The sequence below is a fragment of the Bufo gargarizans genome, chromosome 11 (genome assembly GCF_014858855.1).
Source record: "Bufo gargarizans isolate SCDJY-AF-19 chromosome 11, ASM1485885v1, whole genome shotgun sequence".
Lineage (NCBI taxonomy): Eukaryota > Metazoa > Chordata > Amphibia > Anura > Bufonidae > Bufo > Bufo gargarizans.
The window spans coordinates 81292140-81317299 of NC_058090.1; the positions used below are offsets into that span (position 1 = coordinate 81292140).

Here is a 25160-nt window from a genome sequence, read left to right on the forward strand (position 1 = left end):
GACTGGTACTGTATATATATTTTGCTAGTATACAGTCTGTCACCAGGACATTCAATGTTAAACCAGGCACAATGCCTTGTAGGGCTAGATATGTTGAAAGTAATAATACATTTCACTTAGCAATCTGTTGCTTTATTCAGGAGAAAGTACTTTAAATCCATATGCAAAGGAGCAGACGCGTGCACTGGGGGTGGGTCCTAGCCACATTAATAATTTATTTTTAAGATTTCCAATACATAGTATGGAATATTTAACAGTTCCATTAAAAAGTACAACTTCTCCCACAAACAATAAGCCCTCATACGGTTGCATGAATGAAGAAGCCAAGATTTTATGGCTCTTTGAAGGGGGGGGGGGGGGGTGAACATTAAAAAAATAAAACCTGTTTATGGCCCCAAGGGGTAAAACACTTCAGGCTGTAATATTTAATTACCTATCTATATTTTCAAGTACTGTACATATCATACTAATATCCAGATGATCCCAGGACCTAAGGCTTCCCAGCAGAATATTGGCCAGAGCATCATGCTGTCTCTGCCAGCTTGCCTTCCCAAAGTGCATTGGAGTGCCATCTATTCCCCAGGCAATGTATACACACCTGGCCATCTGTATGAGGTAGAGAAAACATGATTCAGGTCAGGCCAATGTCTTCCATTATTCCATGATCTAGAGCTAATGCTCATGTGCCTGTTGTATGCTTTCTCAGCGGTGGAAAAGGGTTAATATGGGCTCTCTGACTGGTCTGCAGCTACGTAACCCCATACACAGCAATCTGAAATATTCAGCTAGTTCTGTAGGATTCATATATTGATGACCTGTCCTCAGAGGTGTTCGGACTCCCTGAACCCACCAATTAATTGTTTGAGGAAGCTGTCACATTGTGGTGACTTGAGCACTTCTGCCTTTTTCTAGATCAGTGATGCCATGTTCATCAGTGACATTGTTTCTTGAAGAACACAGTCATGTTTTGTTTTATCACATAGGACCTCTTTAAATCTAAATTTAGTTTATGTACTAAGTGATTGAGATGCATTTGAGGTTAGTTATCATAGTATCATATTTTACATATAATGCCTGAAATGATCATTTATAAATGTTCACGTTTGATGAGTTTTTTCAATGATTTTTTAACCTCCTGATTTCTTAAAGCGTATATTACTGGATTAGTTGCTGGAGTAACAACGGTGAACAATACAGCAGCTATCTTGTCTTTTTCTATGGAGTTCTCTGATTTAGGCCCAAGATAGGTGCACATAGCTGTCCCATAAAACAAAATGACCACTGTCAGATGGGAGGAACATGTTGAGAAGGCTTTCATCCTTCCTTCTGATGAGCGTATTCTCACAAGTTTAAGGATTATATAAATGTAGGATATGATGGTAAGGAAAAAGGTGCTGGTGCTTAGAAAACCAAGTACATTAGTGAGTAAGGCCTCATTTAGGGAAATATCTGCACAAGCCAACTTTATCACTGGTTTTACATCACAGAAAAAGTGTTTGATCTTGTTTGAGTTGCAAAAAGGGAGATATGAGGTCATTATTGCGTGAACGAGTGAGGTGGTGAGTCCAATGACCCATGAAGTCAACACCAAGTGAATACAGACAGTTCTTCGCATTAAGGTATTGTATCGTAATGGATGACAGATGGCGACATATCTGTCATAGCCCATGGATGCCAGTAGAATACCTTCGGTACATCCCAAGAAGTGAAAGAAATACATCTGAGCAACACAACCTTGAAGAGTTATAGTGTTCTCCATGAAGAACCCAACCATCATCTTGGGAACTGTGATAGAGGAAAAGCAAATATCTACAAAGGAAAGGTTAGCAAGCAGGAAATACATTGAGGAATGAAGAGAAACATCTTGAATCACCAGGAACATAATAATGAGGTTTCCCAAGACATCAAGAATATAAAAGAAGAGCACTAAAATAAAAAGGAACTTTTGAAGCCAAGGTAGGTCGGTTATACCAAGCAGGATGAATATGTTCATTGAAGTCCCATTCCACCCCGCCATTAGCTCAATAGTAAAGTTACGCTAAAAAACACAATAAAATGTAATAATCACCTAACTTTCACTTAAGTTTAAGAATAATATTCATTTTCAATTTTTAATATTCAAATTTATTATTTTAATCCCATTTCATTTTATATATGAAGACTGAATTCCCAGAAAAGGATCTTTTAATGTGAAAATTCAAAATGGCATTACTAATTGTTTATTTAAAATTCTCTATTTCTGTGCAAAAAAACTAAAACAAAATGCATCCACATAAGCACCTACCCAGAGCGAACCCATTAGAACCTATTTCACAAAAATAAACAGGGAAATATTCAAACCAGATGTTTCCCTGGTCAGATTCCAATTCTGGTTTGTTAGAAGATCACATCTGCAGAGGTTCAGGAGATAGACCATGAATGAACAAGTACTGAAGTGATCCTTATCTTTGGACTTCTCTCATGGTCAAGCAAATTTTTATTTAGGTAACTCATAAACCATCATTGTTGAAATCTTGTGACATGTCAAACTGACCGTTCATAATTAGATTTAAGGGCCACCACAAATGAAACTCTCCCTAGCCACATCACACAGGCATCCTTTGGTTCTAGGAAACACCAAATGCTATGTCCTTGTCTTTGTCTTTTTTTAATTATGGATGGACAACTTTTTGATGGTAGATGGAGCCCCCCTTCCCCTTCCAGGATGCTGTCTTGTGTATGCAAAATCAGTTAGAAATAAAGACCAGGCTTTTACTATACCTACAAGTAATGGGAGTGAAATCAATTATTTCCATCCAAATGTCTTGTTAAAGTACATGTGCCATTTCTTCAGATCCATACGATAGTTAATGAGGCATATGACAAATACAGAATGCTTGTACGTAAGGCTGCTATGACAAGAGGCACCTCTCCTATTACCGACACGATCTGCTTAAAAGCTGTAATATACAAGGATCTATATAACCTGGTTAGACAATTAATAGGGTTTTCTGGGAATATTATCACCTAGGGACAGTATTACATTCCCTAAAAGCCATATGCGCCGAAATCTGGAGACCGTTGGGATAAACTAGACTTGGGGATATAATTAGCTCTTTACAACACTAGTTTATAATTACATGCACAGTTTATATCAAGTGGCAAAAAGCAAGATATAATTACCAAGCTGCCTTGGAGCTGACAACCCTTTTAGGCTACATTTACAAGACAATGAAAAACAGACATGTGTCGTCTCACGTCTGTTTTAAGAAAAATGGTAGCCTATGGGGTTATTCACATTTTTGTGATTGTCATTGAATAACAAACGTCAAAAAATAGAAAATTTCTATTGTGTCTGTTCTCATAGACTGACTGCATCGATTGAAGTGAAACAATTTTAACGTCCGATTCTCAGGAGGGCATCAGTGAAAAAGAAATCTGTTAAAAATTGACTATTTTAATTGATATTTTTTTCACTGTCTTGTGAGTGTAGCCTTATTCTGGACATGTGCGCCTAAAGATCTTGAACATAGAGTAAGACTCATCTGTCAGCGTTCCCACAGTGACTCAATTCCCAACTTCTTCCTGGTCTCCTCAGGATCAGGAAGTTGCTGGATCCTATGACCACTGTGGCCAATCACCAATTGAATGGTGACCCCTGAAGCCTGTGTTTCGTCACAATTTAACCCAGCCGTTTTTTGGTCCAGCAGGCAACGGAAGCAGCCAGGAACAGAGCAGTGTTGGGACCTTGGACAGGTGAGTCTGCACAGGCGCCTCCCCCCCAGGGCCCTCCTATAACGCATCCCAGGTGTAGTAATGAAGAGTGGTGTAGTGCCTAAATATTTATTTATATGTCTCAGTGCACCTACCTGGATAATGCTGGACTTCAGGCTTTGGCTCCAAAGCAATAAATATGGGGAATAATTGAGAGATTTGAAAAAATTACTTGAGTCCAGACCTTGAGATGAAGTTCACTGGCAGCTTTACTTGAATAAACGTCTCTCCAAACTGTTTCAGGCTTTGTCTTGGTTATAGCAGGCTTTAGCATTAAACTCTCAGGCAAACTCAACTCTGCTCTATCTTTCTCTCACTCTGCTGTACTGACAAGCTAACTTGGTGTCTTTGTTCTGTTTATGCTGCACTTCACTCTTGTAGTCGGACTTATTGTCACGGCTGTGTCATGGTCTTGTTGCTATGCGCCAAGGTCAACGTGTCGTTTATGCAGCATGTGTGTGTGCACTGCCCCTTATATCCTGGTTCCTTCCTTGTCTGGTGCTGGATGGGTTAACTACCTGGTTGGGTGTGGCCACTTGGTTTATATTGCCTGTGGCCTGTAGGCTGGAGTCAGTTGTCCTCCAGCCTTTGTTGGTGCTGGAGCTTTGCTGCTGACCGGCTTATTCCATCTGCCCAGTGCTTGAGTGCCACCTTGTGGAACATCAATGTCATCCCGGTGTCATCTTCCCTTCACTACCCTATTTTATGTGTGGTGTTGTTTGAATGGGTTGGTGTTATATATCTGGTCGTTGTTACGAGTATGTTGGTTTCCGTCTTGGGCTGCTGCGCATTCATCCTTAATGTCGCTAATTAATATTCAACGTGATACCAGTGGTACCTTCTCCTACACGGAAGAAGATGCAATAAGAATCACTGCAAGTGTCACTGCATCTAATGAATTCCTGACGAATCCAGGATCAAACATATCAATTTCAACTCTTGAAAAAAACTACAAAAAAGTGACTGCACTAGAACTTCATGCCCTAACATTGGCAGAATACTACAGGACCAGATGTATACCAAGAGGACTGAGATGTAACTTACGTCCTACTCTGTTCTCTGAAGATCCCGATTTTTGCCCAAATTTTGAAAAAATCCTGAACAAGGCATCATTTGATATTATCTTATTGATCCTAGAACGGGCTGATCGGGAGAGTAGAAAAACTAAAGAGGAAATCACCACATTAGAGAACACCCTGTTTGGTAATATTGCTGAAGTAGAAGGTACTAACATTAAAACAAACCTGACTCAGAAGATCAACTTTTTCAATAGGAACTTGGAAGATAGGAAACGCACAAAATTTCTACGAGACTCCCAAGACTACGAATCAGGACACGTCTATAGGATTCCACAACGAACCCATCCAACCAGTCAACGAGTATGCTCAAGGGCTTCTGATTCCTCTAACACCAGTGATACAGATTTTTTAGAGGACCCCCGACCCCTTCGAGGAAGATGCCAATGAGGTATGGGCGGAAGCATCGGACGAAACACCACCACTACCAACGCCAACAGGCGGGAATCCGATACAAACCAGATCCAGCAACAGGGGCAGATAAATACCAGCTCGGATCAACCACCTGAAGATCCGACAGATCTGGTGGTGAATCTATCTAACACTACATTAGACTATACTAAAATTACGGTCATTATAAAGGACTTGGCTTTGCTGGCACTAACCGCACAGATCCATTTACGCTGGACTCTGAAATGGCAAAATTCTATTGCATGCTCCGGTTAAAGGCACATATTTAACTGGATAATCCCATATGGGCCAATACACAATCTACCTCCACTCCAACCTGTCTTCCATTCAAGAACCCAGAAATGTAAACCCAAAAGTACCTTTGAACCGCCACATGACAATGATGCTGTTGAGACATACATCGCCTTCGTCAAAGCGGATCTGCTGGAACTAGAGAAGAGGGCCATCATTCTGACAAGGTAAGATATAATTTAAAGAGATCAGAACAAAGGGCCCTTAACCTTAGGAACAATAAGGACATAATAATTAAGCCAGCAGATAAGGGCTCGGGGATTGTCGGTTCTAAATAGGGAGGATTACAGGAAGGAAGTCCTTAGACAACTACATGACACCAACACATACCAACGCATCAACTATGACCCCACAGTTGAGGTAAAATCTACTCTACTTAACTTGGTGTTACAAGCCCTAGACCAGAAAATAATTTTAAAAAAGTAGCAGATTTTCTGTTAATAGAGTACTCTAGAATCCCAGTATTTTATGTTCTGCCAAAGATTCATAAGAGTCTAAAAAATCCCCCAGGTCGCCCCATAGTCTCAGGATGTGATTCAGTCTTCCAACCAGCCGCAATCTTTTTGGATAAACTTTTACGCCCCTATGCCCAGGCAGGAAAATCCTTTATTTTGGACACTACTGACTTTATTAACAAAACTAAGAGTCTTGACATCCACGGAGCTGATACACTCTTGGTTACCATCGGATGTCTCCAGTCTATACACGAACATTCCCATAGAGGATGGTATCAACAGTGTCATGGAGGTCCTGGTACAATACCAGGAATACTCCAACAAAGAAAACCTCTTCATCATAGAGCTGTTGAGATTTGTGTTAAAAAACAACTACTTTCTGTTCGAGGATGATTTTTATTTACAGCTTTCAGGTACCGCGATGGGATGTAATGTGGCACTGACATTTGCAGTCATATATATGAATGCCTTTGAGGAACGATATGTCTATACTCATCATCTGTTTCATAAATGTGTCAAGACTTGGCTACGATATATTGATGATGTCTTTTGTTTGTGGCAGAGGTCAATGGAGGACTTGCTGAATTTTCATCTTGACCTGAACTCATCGGTTGGGTCCATTGCTTTCTCCTTGGAAACTAGCCAGACTAAGATTCCTTTCCTCGATGTACTACTCCAGGTAGAAAAAAACCTCCTACACTACAATCTATACTCTAAACCTACAGACAGGAACAGCTTACTGTTATTTAATAGTTACCACCCACCAGGTCTGATTAAATCCCTCCCGTTATCACAACTGATGAGGGTTAAGAGAATTGTATCCAACCCCAAAATAGCAGATTCAAGGATATTACAAATGAATAACAAATTCTCTAATCGCGGGTTCCCATCAGAAGTATTGATGGAACACATGCACCGCTGTAAATAACATTAACAGGGACTGACCTCCTTAAACCTAAGCCCGTATCTGGGAATAAACAGAACATCAGGATTCCCTGCATTACCACTTACTCCACTTGGAGTCCCTCCATCAAAAAAATCATAAACAGGCACTGGCGGATTTTACAGAGAAGTGCCCCCAGTGTCTTTCACCATAGACCTCTTATGTCATACAAACGCCCACCCATTATTCGCGATCGCTTGGTGAGATCCGACTTCGGATCTGGAAAAAACAACCCACAACGCACTATTACTGGGTCACCCAACTTGGGAACATACCCATGTTTGAGATGTACCCAATGTGGCAATGTATCATCAGGTAAAAAATATTACATCAGAGGCTACTTCTCGTGCACCACTAGTTTCGTCCTCTACCTCATCAAATGTCCCTGTGGACTAGGGTATGTGGGTGAGATCACACAGAAAATCAAGGACAGAATCAGTCAACACAAATCAAATATTCGTACCAATAAGAAGGAAACTCCATTAGTACAGCATTTTCAGGAACATAAGCATACACCCAGCCAACTTTGTTTCTAAGTCATTGACTGGGTCCTGAACCCCCGCAGAGGGGGTAATCGCAAGGAAATGTTACACTCAAGGGAAATGCAATGGATCCGCCGACTGGGTACTTTGGGCCCTAGAGGCCTCAACAAGGATTGCAAGTTTTCTTAAATTGAAATAGTTTTATAATGTTCTGTATTCTGACTCATATGCCTTTTTATGTTCTTTCCAATAGGTCCTTCCCTTGCATCATAGTCTCACGATTCCAAGTAGAGAACTAACTATAGACAGCCCTCAATCTTCATCCATTGTCATAAGTAACATATTGAGGCTGGTGGGTATAGTATCTTGTCCTGCTCCTAGGGAGGTATTGGCACCCTACTACATTCAGAGTATATAACTCGTAAAGTCAATTATCATGTAATATATTACACCAAACACACAAAACCAGATGTACCCTATATATATAGTCCCCACGTTCACAATATACCTCAGATCAGCATAGCATATAATACATTAACCACATTAACCTCACAAGGTTACTCCAGCCTGTGAATGGTTATCCTTCCCTGAGGACCACCTGACTGACCTGATGCTTTGATCAGAGTCTTTTCCCTCTGTCAGCATACAGGCCAGTTAACACTATGCTCTCTGACTACGTGTTTGCCCATCCTTAGATTGTATCTGAAATTGTTTTCTGTAATCATGGCATTTACTATATACGGTCGTGTCTTCTAATCATGTTTTTTTAATTTTCCCGTCTTCTATTCATCTAATCATGTATTATCATCACATTTACCTTTTGGCCCGTATTACGGACATATATATTTTTTGCCTTATATGAAATATTGTACATTGTAAATAAATGAGAAATTCTGTTTATGAAATATAACACATTATGATTAATGAATTTTCTGGATATCTGTATTGATATATTTCTTGTGTTTACTTTTATAGCTTGACAAAGGGCACCGAATTGGGCCCGAAACATCGCAATAAGCAATAAATGTTACTATGAGATTGTACCATCGGTAAAATAAATCTTAAATTCAAATCTATATGCTGTCTCCAAACTACTGATACAAGCTATTTATCGACTCCTCGGTGGAAGGGATCTGAAAGGGGACGTGCACCCACAAAAGCCGCTGATAAGACGTGTGCTGAGGTCCTGTTGTGATTAGGAGCTACATGTCTGGTGGTGTTTATTGCCCAGCATGTTTGCTAGACATTCCCCTGTCTATCGGTGTTGCCTTCAGTGTGAGGGCCCCTGGGTTCCCCAGAGGGGGGACCACTAGTAAGTGCACAGCTCTACCTGGGGCCGCCATGCATCGTGTCCGCATGGGGGTCCAGGCAGTGACTGGTGTGCTGGATACCTGTGTGTGTTGTTTGTACTGTGTCCTATAAGGTGTAAGAGTTCCAGTACTGTTGCATGGGGCCCAGTCGTCGTTGTTGTAGCGGCAGATAAGTGCGTCTTGTTCTTGGCTCTTACTTGCTTATCCAGTGGCTGTTCACTGCCTTTCCTTTCCTTGCATCTAGGCTGGTTAAGACTCTTGTTCATACGTGTCTTGGAAGAACAGGTAGTCTCTACCCTGCTCCTATTCCAGGGATTATCAGGGTGACTCAGGGTCCGAGGGTCCTGGGTATGAGCTGTCCTAACATCCAGGTCCGCTCATATGGTTATGAGTCAGGGCGAGGATTAGGGAAGCATAGGCGGTGCCCTGCTCCCTTTTCCCTGTGTCCAGGCCTAGTTGTCTTCCCTGTTTCTCCACGGTGTTCAGTGGGGAGTTTCCCCCACTCCCTACCGTGACACTTATGTTCAGCCAAAAAGTTGGTTAGAACCCTAGCAGCTCCAACATGGAGTCTCAACCAGAACAAACTAGAATTGCCCCACCTTCTTCTGGTAGCAAGCAAGACTGGCCCACTTCTGCCCAAAGGGGGGAGAATGGAACAGTAAGTTCCATTCTCTCTTACTATAGCTCTGCCGTGTTTTCTGCCACCTGCTGATGAACCAGGCACATTACATGTAATAAACAGTTACATAACAAGATTATGAATGCACATTGTGGAGGACATGGAAAGACCACGACTGCACCCTGCTACATTAGAGATAGTAGCAGGGTGCAGTAGTGGTAACACCACTCTGGGGTCTTACAAGTCTTCCTTATTATTTGTGTTCAGGGCTTCAGGGACACACGTCCAGACTAGAGATGAGAAAATTGATTCTAAACTACCTGGATTTGTTACCCTTTGCAATAAGTTTTGGACAAATCTCATAAAAATACTGCCCAGGTCATTTTACTGTAAATAGTGGCAGGAAAAACTACTACTAGTTAGTAGTAGTAGTGGCACTTGTAGGCATGGTGGTGGTGATAGGAGTAGTGGTAGCAACAGTGAATACTGATTAGGGAATGGTGAGGGGAGCCAAGGAGCCCACAATGACATATCACAGTCTGATAAAAGTGGCTGAAGGGGTGAGGACAATGATGATGACTGTGTGTTAAACAGGAGTTCGGAGTCGGATCGGGGTGCTGTGGAGGAAGTAATATCAGAAGAGAAGGGTGGTGGCGGCATGAGGTCAGCACATTAGGGTACTTTCACACTAGCGTTTTTCTTTTCCGGCATAGAGTTCCGTCACAGGGGCTCTATACCGGAAAAGAACTGGCATATCCCCATGCATTCTGAATGGAGAGTAATCCGTTCAGTTTGCATCAGGATGTCTTCAGTTCTTCAGTTCAGTCGTTTTGACTGATCAGGCAAAAGAGAAAACCGCCACACAGCCAATCACTTGCTAAAGTGCATCAAGGACTTCCAACTCCAATTGGGCAAGGTGGTCAGTGACAATGGCAGGAACACCGTGGCCATGCTATATACAGGGGCAATAATACATGCAAGTAGTCGTGCAAAGCTTTCTGAAAAAGAACACTGGCATGCTTTGCATTTCCGCCATCTTTGCAAGGAACACTCTCCTAGACTTGCATCAACAGAGCGGTCTAGCATTACACCACTTGATCCATGACATTCCAACTTCCTAGAATACCACTTGCTAATGCTACAGAATCTGTATGAGCAGTGTAATACAGTGAATGATTTTGTCATGTACTAGACCACCTCAGCAGGGAACATGTGTTGTATCGAGGTCAGGCAGTGGTAACTCATTAGAGACAACTGTAGCATACAGTACTCCGGCTCTTTGAAGAGGCCACCAGATTTGTCAGTAGGAACAACTATTGCATCAACAATGTCATCCCCTTGAAATTCATCTTAGAGCATACCAACATGGAGAAAGTCCTAGGAAAGGGGAAGATGAAGAGCTACCACTGGAGGAGTAGGAGGAAGAACAGGAGGCTGATGATAATGTTTACAACATCGGTTTCTATGACTAATCATCTCAGGGAGGCAGAGCCAGAGAAAACTGAGTACTTGGGCACATTGATAAGAATGAAAATCTCTATACTTGCTTGCTTACCTAATGACAGGTGTGTCATTCTCATTAAGCAGTTTGATGATTCCTGGATAGTCATGTTTTTAGACCCTCACCATCATAGCAAAATATGGGAATGTTTTCCTCTTGTCGAAAGGGTTGCAAATTTGCTTCATTACCAAGATACATTGTATACACAGCTTTCCACAGCTTTTAGTGAAAAGACTTGTGCTGCCCATGTGTCTGAGGCCCCTCTCTGCATCCTGTAGAGTCACTCACCTCCTGCTATGTCTACTACCACAAGCAGTAGAAGCCACAAAAGCACCAGTCAGTTCAATATCATCAACATGATGGAGCAAATTTTGACGCAAATTAGCAAAATGGAGACCTATAGCCCTTAGCAAAAAGGCTCTGTCTCACCTGGACTTTAGCCCTTGCCTGGTGCTTACAATGTTTGTTGACCCTATTGACCTCTGGACGGTCAGATTGGAGCAGTGGCCCCAACTGGCCCAGTAAGCTCTCTCTGTTCTGTCTTGTACAGTCTGCAATGTCATCTCAGAGAGGGTTTTCAGGGTGGCAGGGGGCTTCATGACAGCTTAACAGACCAAGTTGTCCTATGCCAGTGTACAAAACATCACTTTTGTCAAAATGAAGGATGCATGGATCCATGAGGATTTTTAGACTCCCAAGCATCAGGCCAATGAATAGATCTGCCCTTGATAACCCAGCCTCATCATGCCACTGCTGCTGTCTGCCTTCCTACCATTATATTCCACACCGTATGGTTGCTGCTGCCACTGCTCCAGCTGCTACTCCTTACTGCTAATCCCCCTACTGCCACTACCATTACTGCTACATAGCCACACTACTACTGTCACGCCCATGTGTGGGAGGGAGACACCACACTGGATGAAGAAGGAGAGGGAACAAGGAGCAAGGGAAGAAAGAGGGACATATCCTAGTCAAATCCCTAGTCACAGTGCTGACTGGCTATCGGTATGAACATACCCCAAAGGCAGGTGAGTTCATACGCAGGAGTACCTAGAGTCCTAACTCATCCTATAAGACCCTGGCGATAGTGACAGAACTGAGACTACCTGTTCCTCCAGAAAGGAAGAACGACCAGGAGTCTCCCTCAGGCCTACAACAAAGGGCAGGGGAAAAACAACACACAGATAACCAAAAACAAAATGCAAAAGGGAAAAGAAACACTTAACTTTCCAGTAGCTATGGCAGCAACAGGAACTCAGCCGAGAACCAAACACCAGCAGACCACAGATACCACTGAAGCTATAAACCGCACAGCATTGTGGGAGAAGCAACTATAAATAAGGAAAGTTAAATTACCACAATAGCAACACCTGGAGTTTAGAGGTGTGGCCAGTATCAGAAACAACACAGACGTCTATTGATCCACAAGAAAACCTGTCAGATTAAAGCACGTGTTTTGCCAGTCTCACAGACCTTCTGTCACCCACTGTCGCGGGGATGTCCGTGACAACTACTATCCCTAAACTGTGGCACACACATCTACTACTTTGTCTGTTCCATGCTCCACTACCATTAGTGCCACTACTTTTGCAGCTACTGTTACCCTACCCTTTCCACTTCCACACTGTACTGCTGTTGCTCCCAATAAAAAGGGAGAATTTTTCAAGGCTTATTCAGAACAAGCCACTCTTTCTTCAGAAAATTAGCACTTGAGCGTGTGTATATATATATATATATATATATATATATATAGTAGATGAAAAAAGTCCAGTGGGAGCACCACCAGAGTACGGGTGCAAAGTCCAACACAGGGCAGTGGCAAACCCCAAAATTGTATAAAGCGAAGAAGTAGGACTGCACTCCAAAATGTAGTAAAATAGCAGTGATTTATTCACCCATAATATGGCAAGTCTTGCGACGTTTCGGCTCACAAGAGCCTTCCTCAAGAATGCTTGAGGAAGGCTCTTGTGAGCCGAAACGTCGCAAGACTTGCCATATTATGGGTGAATAAATCACTGCTATTTTACTACATTTTGGAGTGCAGTCCTACTTCTTCGCTTTATATATATATATATATATGTATGTATGGACAGGCACTCAGCCTTCATTATGATATCCTTTTTGCAAAATTTTTACTTGTGTGGAATGAGCCACGGTTTTATGGCAATTAGTCTGTGTAATTTGTGCGCTTGGTTCCAACAAGCCACTGTATTTTTTTTATAACACCATGTTTTTAACACCATGAGCGATAGACAAATTTTCTCCTAATATAAGAAAGCATAACATGTGACAGCGCATTGTGTTTTAAGCACACTGTTTGTTAATACAGTCAGCCATGCATTTACCCATAGCGATGCTCCATATGTCAGTGTCCCCCATGACATTATTTGCTATTGGTAGCATTGGGTTTAAAATTTTAGAAGGGGAAGGGAGAGCAAAAATCATTAAAAAGTAACAAAAAGATAACATCTGTTTTTTTTTTTTTGTTTTTTTTGTTTTTTTAAGTCCTACGAGATGACAAAGTGCCATATACCAAGTTTCAGGCCAATTGGAGCGTGTTTGATTTGGAATTAATCACTTCAGGTCTGAATCTAATTTTTGGGAAAACTCAGATATAAAACACGAGCCACTGTTAGGGCATATGTACTTCAGAGGGCAAAACCTTGTTGATGTTAATCCCACCATCATGGTTTTCCAAGTGTTCTGTTAATTATTTTTATAATATAAAAATTCATTCATTGAACTGATCTTTTAATCACTGTCTCTGGGAATACCAATCTGTCCTCTTACTCTAAATCCCCCAGTCAATTATATGTGCAATTCTTATGTGTGTGTGGTGAGTATATATATTGATGTATTCCAATATTCATAGAGCCATTTGCAGATACACTGGATTCAGTCTCCTAGAGCTAAACCTCATGATTCTCATCCCATCCTCTCATCAGAGTCTTTCCAGATTTCACAGGTAGACACATTTGTGGCTGTTGTTTTTTCTTTAGGGTCTACAGATAAAAAGATAAGACTTCCTTAATCCTTACGTCTTTTTTTCACTATACTTGGTGTGTATCAGAAAAGGCTCTCATACACATCGCCCTAATGTATGTTCCTGTGTGGCATAGAGTTGTATCAGTTGTATGACTTGCATTGTAAAAAATGTACACTGCACTATTCTGTACATTTTTGTGGGATGTCTTGCTTTTAAAAAAAAAGGTTAACGGTTAGTTCCTCACTCAGGTTGAAAAAAAGTTCAGTATAGCGACACAAATGGCCAATGACATTTTTTTAACCCATGTTGGGATATGTACATGATTTGTTCAATAATAATACATAAAAGAATATAATAAGAATATATTAAATATAGTAATTTATAAATTATATAATTCAATAAAATAATAAATATTTGGTGCCGGGATAAAGTTTCAGTGGCACCCAGGGTATAGTTATAGGGGCTGTGGAGGCAAAAGCAGCATCAGAGATACGAGGATATAGCAGTAGGCTCAAGGGTCCAGGTTTTTATATGGTGCCATCAAAGACCAGCTCAATAATTCTCGATACTCTCGGATATTTCTCATGGCAGACTTTATTAGCAAGTGCCAATAGACAGTTTACCAAGGGAAACATGCACGGATGTTGATCATGTGGCTGCCAGGATCAGAGATTGTACAGTGGACGTAGTTTGAAGCATATGGCTCCATTAACTGTGTAGTGGCTTCCTGGAGTACTGCAGCTCAGCTTCCAACAAGTAAATAGAAGCTGAGCTACAATACAATAACACCAGAAACTACACAGTGGTGGAGGTGCCATCAATTTGACAAAGGTCATTAATACTCAAGTACTTGAAAACACTTTAAACTTGAACGCTCTTCACCATGTACTTCTCTTACATGTTAATTCCCCTTAATTGTGGTGACTGTGGCGAAACCAACCTCGCCACTGGGTTTTGGAGGGGGCTGTTTAAAAGCCTCTTGCCTCAGGATTATGGCCCATAGTAACTTTTGAACCCCTGAACCTATTCCAGTGAATTTTGGATAGGTTTGTCCCCCAAGTTATACTGTTTAAATTGATGTAAGTTATATGTATGGACAATGTAACCTCACAAAGTTGTAACAACTTATAATAAGTGTAACTTGTCAGCTTGGGAGGAATATGCTAGGTGTGGTTCTATTGTCCCATTGTGTGTTTAAATGGTGATGTCTGTCTTGTTGTCTCCGCATGTGTATTGGCGATCTCCCTTTTGTCCTGAGAGATAATTGGATTGTCTTCGGTCGTCTCCAGGACAGAGGGGAGGAAACCATGATGCATTGTGGGGATATGTTGTATCTGTCCTGTGTCGCAGTCTCCCTTCTGGTCCTCTAGGGGGCGGGAACCATTGGTTGCTGTATTTACATTGTGTGTGTTGTGAATTACTGATTGGTTGGATTTCAAAACCCTGTGGGCAGTACTATGTTTGGTTTTTATCAATAAAAGAGGCTGTACTTGAAGTACAGTCAGAGCACTGCTTGACCCTCAACACGGAGCCTTGTCTCGTTATTGGGGGGATTCCCTGTATGCTGTTGGAGACTGATTGCCAGGAGTGTAAGCTGACGGATACGCTTTTCCTGTTCGTCTGCCGGCAGCTATCCGCGAGGTTCCAGTTTGGAGTGCTATTTTGTATCCAGTTCGGGAGGTTGGTGTTCTGCAGTAGCTGTGCGTGTCTCTTGGAAAGGGGCATATCGCCTAAACGGATTTTAACCCCTTGTCTGCTGAAACGGTGCCGTTACATTGGTGGCAAGCAGCGGGATCGTTCCTACAGCCAGAAGGACAGCTACAGGAGACACCATTTCTTTGGATTTTACAACTTAAGGGCAACGCATGTCTCAGTACAGTGACCCTAAAAGCACCAGGATGGAACCAGCAGTGGAGTACAGATACTCTGTGGAGGAATTTGACCGTATGATGTGGTTGCGGCTGAACTTCTTCGGACCCAATCCAGCTGAGAAATACGTGAAGTTCGTGAGGAATCTAGTGTCTAAGACCCTACTATACCGGGCAGAAGGTGACGGTCAGCTGCCACGTTGGGTGGACCTCCATCGGAGGTTACGGTTGCGGGACAGTGGGAGCCTAGTCTCCATTCCCCAGCGGCAGTGTGAAGTGCAGGGAGAGGAGAGCAGCGGCCTCCCTCCCCAGCGGCAGGCTGAGTTACAGGGGGCAGAGGTAGTTGTTCCTGCCCCCCAGCAGCAGAGTGATGTGCCGGGAAGGCAGTGTGAAATGCAGGGAGAGGAGAGCAACGGCCTCCCTCCCCAGCGGCAGGCTGAGTTACAGGGGGCAGAGGTAGTTGTTCCTGCCCCCCAGCAGCAGCATGATTTTTTGGGAATTGGGAGCCGAGTCTCCATTCCCCAGCGGCAGTGTGAAGTGCAGGGAGAGGAGAGCAACGTCCTCCCTCCCCAGCGGCAGGCTGAGTTACAGGGGGCAGAGGTAGTTGTTCCTGCCCCCCAGCAGCAGCATGATTTTTTTGGAATTGGGAGCCGAGTCTCCATTCCCCAGCGGCAGGCAGAGTTACAGGGGGCAGAGACAGTCAGTCCTGTCCCCCAGCGGCAGAGTGTCCTACAGGGAATAGAGAGCCCAGCCTCCTTTCCCCAGCAGCAGGACACTGTATTGGGAGCGGAGGCGGTCGGACGCCCTCCCCAGCGGCTGGAAGTATGTATGGGAGAGGAGCTCATTACCCCCTCCCCCCAGCAGCATGATTTTTTGGGAATTGGGAGCCGAGTCTCCATTCCCCAGCGGCAGACGGAGTTACAGGGGGCAGAGACAGTCGGTCCTGTCCCCCAGCGGCAGAGTGTCCTACAGGGAATAGAGAGCCCAGTCTCCTTTCCCCAGCAGCAGGACACTGTATTGGGAGCGGAGGCGGTCGGTCGCCCTCCCCAGCGGCTGGAAGTATGTATGGGAGAGGAGCACGTTACCCCCTCTCCCCAGCGGCTTAACTCACCAGGGGGAGACAGTAAGCCCCACAACTGTGCAGATGGGACTGTGGTCTCTGCACTTACAGCACAGGGGGTAGGGACAGTCGTTCCTGTCCCCCAGCAACCGGGCTGTTTAGCCAAAGGGGAGACAGTCGGTTTCCCCCTCCAACAACCAGACTCCAACCAGGCTTCTTCTTCCATGGTAGCGCTGGTACCAGGGCAGAGTCCCGCTGATCCCTGCCCACAAAGCAACCTCCACTCCAAGCCAGGGAGCAACTCAGAGACCGGGAGTACCAGCTACCAATATAACCTTGGTGGATTCACTGGACAGAGACAGCCTACTAAATTCAACAGGTCCAGTATTGGGTTGTGGGTGGGCTGCCAGACTAACTCAGGTACCGACCGGCGTGAGGTCAGGTATCTGGTTAGTCTTCCCTGGGGGGAGGAGATGTGTGGCGAAACCAACCTCGCCACTGGGTTTTGGATGGGCTGTTTAAAAGCCTCTTGCCTCAGGATTATGGCCCATAGTAACTTTTGAACCCCTGAACCTATTCCAGTGAATTTTGTATAGGTTTGTCCCCCAAGTTATACTGTTTAAATTGATGTAAGTTATATGTATGGACAATGTAACCTCACAAAGTTGTAACAACTTATAATAAGTGTAACTTGTCAGCTTGGGAGGAATATGCTAGGTGTGGTTCTATTGTCCCATTGTGTGTTTAAATGGTGATGTCTGTCTTGTTGTCTCCGCATGTGTATTGGTGATCTCCCTTTTGTCCCGAGAGATAATTGGATTGTCTTCGGTCGTCTCCAGGACAGAGGGGAGGAAACCATGATGCATTGTGGGGATATGTTGTATCTGTCCTGTGTCGCAGTCTCCCTTCTGGTCCTCTAGGGGGCGGGAACCATTGGTTGCTGTATTTACATTGTGTGTGTTGTGAATTACTGATTGGTTGGATTTCAAAACCCTGTGGGCAGTACTATGTTTGTTTTTTTATCAATAAAAGAGGCTGTACTTGAAGTACAGTCAGACCACTGCTTGACCCTCAACACGGAGCCTTGTCTCGTTATTGGGGGGATTCCCTGTATGCTGTTGGAGACTGATTGCCAGGAGTGTAAGCTGACGGATACGCTTTTCCTGTTCGTCTGCCGGCAGCTATCCGCGAGGTTCCAGTTTGGAGTGCTATTTTGTATCCAGTTCGGGAGGTTGGTGTTCTGCAGTAGCTGTGCGTGTCTCTCGGAAAGGGGCATATCGCCTAAACGGATTTTAACCCCTTGTCTGCTGAAACGGTGCCGTTACAGTGACTAAATAACAATGTTCATGAATGTGCTTAAAGAGAGGGTGTAATGTCTTCGCAGTGTAGAAAAAAACTGAGAAAAAACAACACAAACCACAAAATCGGTTCATCATGTGATTAATGATATCACCCCATGATGCACAACCCCAATCAGTATTGCTTGACCACTATACATATTTAGCAGGTTTTTGCATCTCCTTAAGGAGACATTAAGGGGTGTCAATGCTCTTTCCTTCAAATCCTTATCAATGGAGTACATGTGAATGAAAACACAAAACCTGAATTCTCCTTTTTCCTAAAGCCCCACAAACAACATGTGGCTATTCAAATTTACTATACGTGAGAACACATCTCAAACAGCGATGTCATCATGACCTCTTCTATGAAGTCCATCAATCAGTTCAAAACTTTGTTCAATAAATTTACCATATTCACAGTTGATACACCTAAGGTGCAAAAATTGGCCATAGGGAAGTGAGTTCGGAAATGTAGTAAGGCATTGGTAGCTGAGGACCTCTAATAGGTTCCCAATACTCATCTTTAGGGTATGGCCCAGGGTTGGACTGGCCATAGACCCTACGGAAAATTTCTGGATGGGCGGATCCTGAGGGGCCGCGCAAGCCCTCCTTATGTCCATCAACCAGGTACATAAAGATCTGATGTTCTCTGCTTGAATTGGTGCATCAGGCACATATGCATGCGGCCACTGGCCGCAGGTCCCTCCTGAATTCAACCCTATTGCCGTCTTCAGGGCGATGATACCATTTCATACTGTGGCACCGGCAGCATTATTTTGTGCTGCACTATGGTATTTGGTTCTGCTGGGACAGTATATTGCTTCTGAACTATAGTATTGCTGCCCCCACCTACTTCTGGTGGCCCTGCCTACTTGTGTTGCCCCTCCTTCTGTCAGTTACAACATGGGGCCACTTTTAGGGTTTTTTCCAAGGCCACTTTAAGTTTCCAATCCATCCCTGGTATGGCCACACGATCAGGTTTCTGTATGCAGGTTTGGAAACCAAAAGCAGGAGTGGACCATGTAAGGAAAGACAGATATAACTTCTCAACTTTTTTGAACTCACTCCTGGTTTTGGCTCTCAAAACTGCATGCAGAAACTTGACTGTATAGGCATACAATTACAATCTCAATTTGGACATCCAAAAATTCTATAGAATTTCCACCAAAATGAGATGAAATTTGCTTTGTTAATTCTTTCACTTTAATATATGCCACAAATCATTCAGCTGCTCAGTACATGTCCAGACAAACAAGATGCCATCAATGAAAGGGCTCCAATATTCAACATAATAGATGTAAGGATTATATGTGTTGTATATGTATTGTTCTATCCAATATTGCCAGGAAAATACTAGCAAATGTTTAATTGGCAGGGCTATGGGACATGGAACATGGGACCAACATAGAGGCCTTCAGCTGCCAAGCACACATCTAACAGGTCAGCCAGTTTCATAGCTACAAGTCTGCTGATAGATGCCCTTTATAAACTATTGTAGTCTTAATGACATGGTGTTGATTGAAATAATGCTGTGGGGTCATCAGATATTACCACATACTGCCACCCATCACATTTCCCACACTGCACATTAATAGTAGGTAGTTCCCACTATGTTATGATATTATGGTGCAGGCTCATAAACGTTGCTCACACCATCCTCGGCCAGGATAACTTGTAACATACAGTTGACATCTGGCAGCAATAGGTGGGACTAGAGTTAACTTAATATCAGAAGCTTAAACCCTCAGCTGATGCAGCCAATGTTGAACCCCATCAGCCCCCAAGTCGTGATTGTGTGGTGCCTATGGGCTATCATGGACACTGGAGGCTTAACAAAGATCCCAGGGCTGCCATGAACTGGAGCCTCTTACACTAGGAGGCAATAATACACTGCAAAGACAGTCATTTTTGTGCACAATTTATCTCAGATAAGATGTACTTTAGTCCTTACACTACATCAGAAGAATCAATATGTACTTCTAGTAATCACATTTTCCACCGTTTCACTCAAGAAGATGGACCCTTCAAACAAGACATCATTATCTGACTTCATACTCACCGGACTCACGGACGTGCCGTGGCTTCAGAAGCTCCTCTTTATTTTTGTTCTCTTCTTCTACCAGCTCGGTATTATGGGCAATGTCATCATCATCATTTTGGCCATTAGAGATCCATCCCTTCATTCCCCAATGTATTTCTTCTTGGCTAATCTTTCCTTTCTGGATATCTGCTTTTCTTCTGTGACAGTCCCTAAAATGATGGTTGGGTTCTTCTGGATACAGAATGTGATCTCTATAAAAGCCTGTATTGTTCAGATGTATTTCTTTCACGCTTTGGGTTTTTCAGAAGGAGTCCTACTTTCTGCCATGGGTTATGATCGATATGTTGCTATATGCCATCCTCTCCGTTACAGAATCATTATGAGAAAATCCATTTGCTTCTACATTATTTTTATATCATGGGCTGCCGGTCTCACAACGTCATTAGTGAACGCGCTGATGACATCACGGCTGCCATTTTGTAATGCTAACAGGGTTCGTCACTTCTGCTGTGACGTAAAGCCAGTAATAAAGTTAGCTTGTAAAGATATCCGTGTCAATCAAATGACTGTTACATACTTCAGTGGATTCATTTGCACGGGCACCTTTATTCTGACCGTACTATCCTATTTCTACATCATCAGTCACCTTGTCACTCGTCACAGATCCAAAGCTTTCTCAACCTGTTCTGCACACTTGACTGTTGTCCTGCTGTTCTATGGGACAGCCATGTGTACTTATCTTGGGCCTGACTCTGAAGCTTCTATCGAAAGTGACAGGATTGCAGCTATTTTGTTTGCTTTAATCACCCCATCTTTAAATCCTGTTATTTATACCTTGAGGAACAAAGACGTTCAAAAATCACTGAGAAACATGTTTTCAAGCTCAAAATATTAAAGAATGCCTCAAAACCTTAGATTTACTAAAATGTTTAATTTAAAAAATATAATTTAATCAAATTGTGTCTATCAACAGTTTTGACCATCCTAAACTGCTAACATCACTAGGTAGGGGATGGGGAGAGCAATATCAACACAACACATTTCTCATCAAGACTTGAAAGTAAAAATATTCTGATTTCTCAGGAACCCAGAAAGTAAAGCTTTAGGCCTCCTGCACACGAATGTGTGCTGCCTGTGCCTGTGCTGCAATTTGCGGTCTGCAAGGCCCAGGCACAGACCGTGGGCCAGCTGCATGCGGATCGCAACTCCATTCACTTGAATGGGGTCCACGATCCGGCCGTTCCGCAAAAAGATAGAACAAGTTCTATCTTCTTGCGGAACGGAAGCACGGAACAGAACACCACAGAAGCACTCCGTAGTGCTTCTCTTGGGTTCTGTTCCGCATCTCCGGATTTGCGGACCCATTCAAGTCAATGGGTCCGCATCCGTGATGCGGAATGCACACAGAACGGTGCCCGTGTATTGCAAATCCACAAATGCGGTCCGCAATATGGCAACGGGACACCTACGGTCGTGTGCAGGGGGCCTTAGTGTAATCTGCTGTCTGCAATGAGCAGCTTCACAGATTCTGCCATCTTCTCTGATTGGCAGTTGTAGCATCCAACCAGGAGACACTACAGCCACCTGTCAGACCAAATGGGAGGTGCTGTGGAGCAGCTAAGTGCAGAGAGGAGGCCACAGTGAAGCTCCACCTTCTGGACACTTGCTGGAGCAAAACCTGGCTGAATAAAACTTCATATTCACATTCCTCCTGATAAATAAAATCTCCTCAAACTGTATGATTGTCCTGCTTTCTCCATCCCCTACCTAGTGTTGTTAGTGGTTTAGCATGGTGAAAACTGCTGACAGAATCCCTATATCACTATTAGCCAACTCTGGATGACCTGTCCCATCCCACCTTACACAATTAATCCATTGCAAAGGAATACTTTTTATATTTTCAATGGATCCTTCTAACTATTAGGGTGATGAAAAGTGGAGAACCTCTTTAACTTGTCAACGAATCAGAATGCTTTGATATGCTTTGTATTCTGCTGGTACTTTATATACTGTAAATGCAGGTGTAAATTTAAACCATTATATTATCTTATTATTAAATACTTGGCATAAATATAAGTCAGCTCATTCTTGTTGACGGGGATACAGGGGTGGACATACTGTCTGTGTAAAGGTTCAGTGGCACCGGAGCCCTGAAAAAGAGGAGGGCCCATGTGATCAGCTGTAAGAGGCAGCAGTAATTATCTATCCTCTGTTGTAGAGAAGACATCATTATTTTGTCCACTAGATGGCAGCATGACAGGCCACATGTAGTTGCCTCTTTCTGGGGTTCTACTACTTTGAGAGGAGTATGGACATGGAGACTGATGACAGTTATCCTCTGTTGTGCTTTACAGCTCCAGATGTTAGTATGAATAGTTTATTGAATTGCTCCTTCAGCATCTAATGTCAATCTTTGGGACAATGTGTGAAGAAGGGTCGGTGCCCTGCTAAGAAGAGATGAGCGAAGTTTTGAAAAATTTGATTCGGCATCTTTGTAGAAGTTTGACAAGAAATTTGATTCGTTATCAGCGCTATGTTGAAGCCCTATTCAGCCTATCAATCGATGGAACTGTTTTTAATGGCTGCTTAGACAGAAGTTAACCTGTCTAATGGCAAATAAAACAGTAATAACCTAGTACAATAAGGGCTTGTTGACACAAATGTATGTGTTTTGCGGTCCGTTGTTCCCTTTTAGCGTTCCATTGTGTTTCTGTTTTGGTTCCGTTCCGTTTTTCCGCAAAAACGGTCCGTATGGCTTAAGTATGGTTTCCGTTGTTGTTCCGTTTTTTGCGGACGTAAAACGGAACCATGAATGAGTTAACTTTATACTCAACCCATTTTTCACAATCCCTATATACACTGCTCAAAAAAATAAAGGAAACACTTTAACAACACAATGTAACTCCAAGTCAAACACACTTCTGTGAAATCAAATTGTCCACTTAGGAAGCAACACTGAGTGACAATCAATTTCACATGCTGTTGTCACAACTAGACAGCTAAGAAGCTCTGACAGAAGCCTTTCAGAACCTCCTCCTTGAGTTTTCTTTGTTTTGAATTTCAGTTCCTCATCTCGTTAGCCTCTCTCAGCTGTCATGTAGTGGACTGATTGCATCCCTTTAAATTCCTCCCCATAATGCATTAGTGTGCGGCTTATACAACTTCCTGGAGTGTGTGTGCATGCTGATCCTATTTTCAAGCCTTCAACAAGACAATGCAAAATGAATATATGACTCACTGGATCCAAAACTAAGGAACAAAAGGGAGACCCCTGCATAAGACCTGGCACTCTCCCTGCTTGCTCAGCCTATGCGAAAATCCCAATGGTGGATGATCGCATATCCACGTACCTTGACTATATACCACCTGAACACCCTACAATAGTGAGGGGACACGACCACCGGCTCCCTACACTAGACACGGAGGGAGTCAGGGTCACCTGGGATCCAGCAAACAGAAAATCACAAGTAAATGTACAGCACTTATCTTGTAGAAGGCTGGAAAATAGGATCAGCATGCACACACACTCCAGGAAGTTGTATAAGCCGCACACTAATGCATTATGGGGAGGAATTTAAAGGGATGCAATCAGTCCAACTACATGACAGCTGAGAGAGGCTAACGAGATGAGGAACTGAAATTCAAAACAAAGAAAACTCAAGGAGGAGGTTCTGAAAGGCTTCTGTCAGAGCTTCTCAGCTGTCTGGTTGTGACAGCTGTTGTGCAAATGGGATAGACAACAGGTGGAAATTAAAGGCAATTAGCAAGACACCCCTAATAAAGGACTGGTTCTGCAGGTGGTGACCACAGACCACTTCTCGGTTCCTATGCTTCCTGGCTGATGTTTTGGTCACTTTTGAATGCTGGCGGTGCTTTCACTCTAGTGGTAGCATGAGACGGAGTCTAGAACCCACACAAGTGGCTCAGGTAGTGCAGCTTATCCAGGATGGCACATCAATGCGAGCTGTGGCAAGAAGGTTTGCTGTGTCTGTCAGCATAGTGTCCAGAGCATGGAGGCGCTACCAGGAGACAGGCCAGTAAATCAGGAGACTTTGAGGAGGCCGTAGGAGGGCAACAACCTAGCATCAGGACCGATACCTCCGCCTTTGTGCAAGGAGGAACAGGAGGAGCACTGCCAGAGCCCTGCAAAATGACCTCCAGCAGGCCACAAATGTGCATGTGTCTGCTCAAACGGTCAGAAACAGACTCCATGAGGGTGATATGAGGGCCCGACGTCCACAGGTGGGGGTTTTGCTTACAGCCCAACACCGTGCAGGACGTTTGGCATTTGCCAGAGAACACCAAGATTGGCAAATTCGCCTCTGGCGCCTTGTGCTCTTCACAGATGAAAGCAGGTTCACACTGAGCACATGACAGACGTGACAGAGTCTGGAGATGCCGTGGAGAACGTTCTGCTGCCTGCAACATCCTCCAGCATGACCGGTTTGGCATTGGGTCAGTAATGGTGTGGGGTGGCATTTCTCGCCAGAGGTAACCTGACTGCCATTAGGTACCAGGATGAGATCCTCAGACCCCTTGTGAGACCATATGCTGGTGCGGTTGGCCCTGGGTTCCTCCTAATGCAAGACAATACTAGACCTCATGTGGCTGGAGTGTGTCAGCAGTTCCTGCAAGACGAAGGCATTGATGCTATGGACTGGCCCGCCCGTTCCCCAGACCTGAATCCAATTGAGCACATCTGGGGCATCATGTCTCGCTCTATCCACCAACGTCACGTTGCACCACAGACTGTCCAGGAGTTGGCAGATGCTTTAGTCCAGGTCTGGGATGAGATCCCTCAGGAGACCGTCCGCCACCTCACCAGGAGCATGCACAGGCATTGTAGGGAGGTCATACAGGCACGTGAAGGCCACACACACTACTGAGCCTCATTTTGACTTGTTTTAAGGCCATTACATCAAAGTTGGATCAGCCTGTAGTGTGTTTTTCCACTTTAATTTTGAGTGTGGCTCCAAATCCAGACCTCCATGGGATGAAAAATTGAATTTCCATCTTTTTATTTT

The 25160-nt window shown here is 43.6% G+C and overlaps 2 protein-coding genes across 2 annotated transcripts; one reads left to right on the plus strand and one right to left on the minus strand.

Annotated features, from left to right (window-relative positions):
- Window positions 1–1087: 1087 nt before the first annotated feature.
- On the minus strand, window positions 1088–2017 carry LOC122921362 (olfactory receptor 12D2-like). The gene has a single exon (XM_044271338.1). The coding sequence runs from the start codon at window positions 2015–2017 to the stop codon at window positions 1088–1090; it is 930 nt and encodes a 309-aa protein (XP_044127273.1).
- An 18093-nt stretch (window positions 2018–20110) lies between these two features.
- Window positions 20111–21031, plus strand: LOC122921363 (olfactory receptor 12D2-like). Its single transcript, XM_044271339.1, has one exon. It carries the CDS (start codon window positions 20111–20113, stop codon window positions 21029–21031), a length of 921 nt encoding a protein of 306 aa, XP_044127274.1.
- The last annotated feature ends 4129 nt before the right edge of the window (window positions 21032–25160 follow it).

Coding starts and splice junctions, on each gene's coding strand:
- LOC122921362 (XM_044271338.1), bottom strand. CDS start 2,017: ATGGCGGGGTGGAATGGGACTTCAATGAACATATTCATCCTGCTTGGT.
- LOC122921363 (XM_044271339.1), top strand. CDS start 20,111: ATGGACCCTTCAAACAAGACATCATTATCTGACTTCATACTCACCGGA.